This window comes from Nycticebus coucang, chromosome 7, assembly GCF_027406575.1.
Source record: "Nycticebus coucang isolate mNycCou1 chromosome 7, mNycCou1.pri, whole genome shotgun sequence".
Taxonomy (NCBI): Eukaryota; Metazoa; Chordata; class Mammalia; order Primates; family Lorisidae; genus Nycticebus; species Nycticebus coucang.
Window position 1 is genome coordinate 78,566,255 of NC_069786.1, and position 4,984 is coordinate 78,571,238.

Here is a 4,984-nt window from a genome sequence, read left to right on the forward strand (position 1 = left end):
CAAAGAAAAATAAAAATGCAACTGTTTGTTCCATCCCCTATCCCCTTATTCCAAACAATGAAATATCAGTCAGGTTTTCTCATTAGCTGCAAGAGCTGGTAACTTTCCAAACAAGATAAAGGGACTAGAGCATATGCCATGGTAAACTTTTTTTTCTTTTCTTTTCTTTTGCAAATATTGTTTAGTATTGTTTAATTTAGCAAATAAATATTTTCACCAGGGATAATTTATACTTTAACAATCACTTTAAGAAGAAATACAACAATTGCTCTGATTTTCAATACTATTTTATTGCAACTGGATGAATGTTTTCTAAATTGTGCATTACACCATAATATACAGGATTACAAACAAGATTACAGTACAGATTGATTCCAGTGGTACCAGGATCACATCTCAAACAGCACTTATTCTGAACTGCATTTTACATGCAATAGCTATTGTTCTAATTATGAATTAAATGTTTTGAATTTATTTAAGCTACTGTACTAATTGACTACAATAGATATAAATCCCAACATTAACAACCTGATTAGATTTAGGCTCAGATTTATTACATGAATATATGACAAACCACCATTTGTGTGACTATGTATAAAATCATGCATTTATCTTTTCTGGAAACATCAATAGCTTCAGATTCTTTGTAAAATCATGGAATGCAAAGGAGTAAAAGACTAAAAATAAACAGTGCAAATTGCATGTGATAGTCAAGCAGCTTTTGATTTAAAGAAGTGTATGTTGGCATTTATTTATAATATGTATATACATGCTTGTGCAAGTAATGAATTGATATGTTTTGATAGGGAAAGCATCTCTTGATATTTTTTTCATTTTCTTGAAAGTTATGGATCTGGTTTTTATTTTAGGGAGAAGGAAAGACTTTAAAGTGAAATGAATTGCTCAAATTGTGCAATTTTCTTTATTTTTTTCTTTTTTACAATTAGAGAGGAAAGAAGTGCTAAGGCAACACAATAACTTTCTAAGCACTTTTCTGCTGGTTTAAATTAGTTAAATTATTTTGTATAAATTAGATATAATTCTACTTTTCTGATATGTATAAAAATTGATGAAGCTGCATGGTTTTAAAATAGGAAATCCACATTATAAAAAGTCATTAAAAATTCTGTACAAAATCACAACAAAATAATTCAGCATGGGAAAGGTAACAAGTAGTAAAATGCTGGTTGAAAAATATATATTTATATATATTTTAATTGGCCCATTACTAGTTTAAAAATTGCATAGATCCTAATTATTGCTTGTGATTTTGTTATCCCGATCAGATAATTAATATGATCTGAATACAGCTACACCAAATTCGTGGTGCATTTTTTTTTAACCTCACTGTATTTTTTTTTTTTAATAGAAGAGCTATAGAAAGTAATACATAAGGTGAACAGGAACTTTGATCCCCTGTTTCTTCCAAAGGCAGTAACGACAATAAATACATATATCACTTGAAGCTTGGAGTATTTGCACTTTGCAGCAATCGTACCCGAAGGGCTGCCTTTTGTAAACACCACAGTCACTGTAAGTACAGTGGATTTGTTTCCTGGGAATGGTGGAACTGATATGCCTCTAATCGTGAAAGATGGCATTGAGCTGGGCACTCATGACTCGCTCATGATGTGAATGGCTATCGAAGGACATAATATTGTCTATGGGGATCTCGCAGCGTGGGGCAGCGGCACCCGAGAAGATTGATCCGTGGCTTTGGGCCCCTGCCAGGGTCGCTGCCGGATAGTGCATGGTAAAGGCATAATTTTTCTCGAACTCGGAGGACGGTTCGTGTTTGAAAGAGAAGTTGCCATTGATGCTGAGCGGCGGGCTGAGGGGTCCGTCAAAGGAAGGACTGGCGCAATCAGTCAGGGGGCTCTCAAAGAAGGGCTCCAGCGCGGAGCTGTAGGCGTGCGGCGGAGGCTTGACGTGGAAGACGTGGGAGCTGTCCATGGTACCATAGGGCGGGCTGGGCAGCCCTGGCGACTGGTAGGAGTAGGGATGCGCAGGGAAGGAAGCGCTGGCTGTCGGCAGGTGAGGGGGCATGTCCTGATTCTGTTCAGGCAGGAAAGTCCGGGGATTGAGCTGCAGGCAGCCCGCAACCAGGTTGGTGGTGGGCTGGGATAAGCCTTTGCAAAGCGTCTGAACGAAGGAGACCAAGTCAGGGCTTTTGCCTGAGCGCAGGATCTCCGACAGGGCCCAGATGTAGTTCTTGGCCAAGCGCAGCGTCTCGATCTTGGACAGCTTCTGAGTTTTGGAGTAGCAGGGCACCACCTTGCGCAGGTTATCCAGCGCCGCGTTCAGCCCGTGCATGCGGTTGCGCTCGCGGGCGTTCGCCTTCATGCGCCTCAGTTTAAAACGCTCCAGGCGCGCCTTGGTCATCTTCTTCTTTTTGGGGCCGCGTCTCTTGGGCTTCTGGTCGTCGTCCTCCTCTTCCTCGTCCTCTTCCTCCTCCAGGTCCTCGTCTTCGTCCTCTTCCTCGCCCCCATTCCTCAGCGAGTCCTCCTCGGCGTTCATGGCTTCCAGGTCGTCCTCCTTCTTGTCTGCCTCGTGCTCCTCGTCCTGAGAACTGAGACACTCGTCTGTCCAGCTGGGAGGACCTTGGGGCTGAGGCTCGCTCATCAGCCCGCTCTCACTGTACGATTTGGTCATGTTTCTGTTCCTGCATTCAACAGGGGACAGAAGTAAACAGAAAGAAAAGGAGGAAACTCTATAATCACAAGCCAGATACACTTTCAGCCCCCACTCCCGGAAACTACACAAAAGCATGGGAAGAGAAGAACCAGTTCACTACACAATGAATGCCTCTGAGAAAAAGTTAAAATGCAGAATTTCATAACCCTTGTCTGTGCCTGGGTGGTACGCAGGAGAGAGGACGGGGTGGGGGAGGGCAGTGAGCGCGTGTGTGTTTGTGTGTGTGTGTGCGCACACCACTCCTGCGTGTGTGTTTGTTTCCTAGTGATTAACTTAAACGTATTCATGGAGGTTGCCGGGCAGGGTAAAGCGTATGGAAGGGAGTGTCCATTTCAGCGACTTCGTGTTTATCAAACTCACTCACAACTCAAAAAAATGCATTCTGTTCTCATTTCTGCCCTGGCTTCTGGGTACTTAGCGATTTAAACTGAAGAGCTATTACGTAATTTACTAATACTGGCAGTGATTTTTAAGAAGATTATACCGACGAGAGATTGCAAAGCAAATACAGGAAGAAGGAAAAGTGGTTTCCACCAAATTATTTCACCACCAACCTAACATTTGGCAATAAAAAATGAGCAGAGGTCGTCCATCCTTCCTTCGCTTTTTTTTTTTTTCTCGCCTTCCACCCCGCTGAATTTCCACCTTGTACAAAAGCGCTAGCTACACACAGGGCTGGGGGCGCGGCGCAAAGCGCTCTCCCACGCGCCTGGGATCAGGTGCGGAAGGCTCCTCTCTAATAAACAGCCCATTGAAAGGGCTGCCCGCTCTTTATTGGGGCTTTTCAAAGTTCGCCTCAAACCTCCCTTTAAAAATCGAGTAATTATAATGGTCAGCGATTGGCAATGGCGAAGTTGCCGCTTCTAATACGGAAAATAAAAAGCCTTTAGTAAAACAACAGAATTTCTGGCTCTCGCCGTGGCTGTTGAGGACTTGGCCGCCTCTGGAGCGGTAACAGGTAGCAGAAGTACCAGGAGCGGAGCGGGTCCTTCTCCCTTTCGGCAGTTTTCCGCTCCTATCAGCTATCTCTAAAGCTGATTTATTTTCCAGATTGTGTATACTCAAGTATCCACTTTCATTCACTGAAAACACAACACCATCAATATGCATAAAATACACGCGCACAAATTACATCTTGGGCTTTCTTTTTATTGGAAGAAGTGAGAGACTGTAGTAGTTAGTTGCTTTTAGAACTTTAAAATTACCAACCACTAGCAAATAATCAAAGTTACTGTGTATTAAAAAAATCCAAGAAGCTCTTAGACTAGCAAAAACAAGAAAACCCAATTTTTAAAAATTAAATTAAAAAGCCTGCGGAGGTTCTTGAGTGACTCAACTCATTTTGTGTGAGTACTTGTGGGCGACTACGGGGAGGGATGTTGTTCTCAACACACATTCACACGCTCACAGACACGCACATACACATTATGTAGGTACATCGGGTTGGGTCTTCAATTATTGCTTTTATCCCAAAACAAAAATATAAAAGGATTACAATTACCTTTATGGTTAGCAAGTCCTGAGCAGCTGTGGTCTCATAACCCTGGGGCTTCGAGACGCCTGGCCTTCTGCGTGGGCGAATTCCTGGTGCCCGGGCCGCGAGGGCGCTCAGGTTATATAGCCGAGTTAGTGATGCTGAGCGCGGGCGGGGCCGCGAGCGAGCAGAGAGACCAGCAGGTCTCCTCGCCCTGCGCCTGCGCAGGCGTCCGGGATGAGCGCTCCCTGCTTTCCCCTCCTCCCCACTTCCCCTCAACCTCGCTTTTCTCCCGCCCTCTTCAGACAACCGCTCCCCTCACCCCCCACCCCTACCCCCACCCCTTCTCCTTCCTCCCCGGCATGCGCCATATGGTCTTCCCGGTCCAGCCAAGAGCCGGGAACCACGTGACCTGCCCATTTGTATGCCGGGGGGTGCTCCATTCCGGCCCCTTTGTGGCCAGAAGAAAGTGGCCCATCTGTCGCCAGTTAGAGACTCTGCGGACCTGTTTTTACCCGCAGGAGAGATTAACCCTTTCAGGCGGTGGAAGGCAGAGGGGATGGTGGGAGTGGTGAGGGGAGGAGATTTGAAGGAAGGGAATGAAAAGCTAACGAAGCCTAGGTGTAGGTCAGAGCAAGTGACCTGCACTCAGGAGGGAAGTAGCGCAGGGCTGAAAGAAGCGGGGAGACCGAGGCACGCAGCGTAGAGGCCTCGCTCCTTTGGATTCCTCTCCTTGGCACGCACGGGACAGCGCCACTCCCAACCCTCTCTGAAACGCTCATCCTTTGGCTTCTTCCCTTTGGCAGATGCTTTGCT

At 45.3% G+C, this 4,984-nt stretch overlaps 1 protein-coding gene across 1 annotated transcript; it reads right to left on the minus strand.

The window, feature by feature from the left end:
- Nucleotides 1–275: 275 nt before the first annotated feature.
- Nucleotides 276–4,283, minus strand: NEUROD1 (neuronal differentiation 1). Its single transcript, XM_053597703.1, has 2 exons — nt 4,196–4,283; nt 276–2,662 (listed from the first exon to the last, which is right to left on the minus strand). The coding sequence occupies exon 2, from the start codon at nt 2,650–2,652 to the stop codon at nt 1,582–1,584; it is 1,071 nt and encodes a 356-aa protein (XP_053453678.1). The 5' UTR covers nt 2,653–2,662; nt 4,196–4,283; the 3' UTR covers nt 276–1,581.
- Between the last annotated feature and the right edge of the window lie 701 nt (nt 4,284–4,984).

Excerpts from the sequence above, each read along its gene's own strand:
- NEUROD1 (XM_053597703.1), bottom strand. The coding sequence starts at position 2,652 with ATGACCAAATCGTACAGTGAGAGCGGGCTGATGAGCGAGCCTCAGCCC.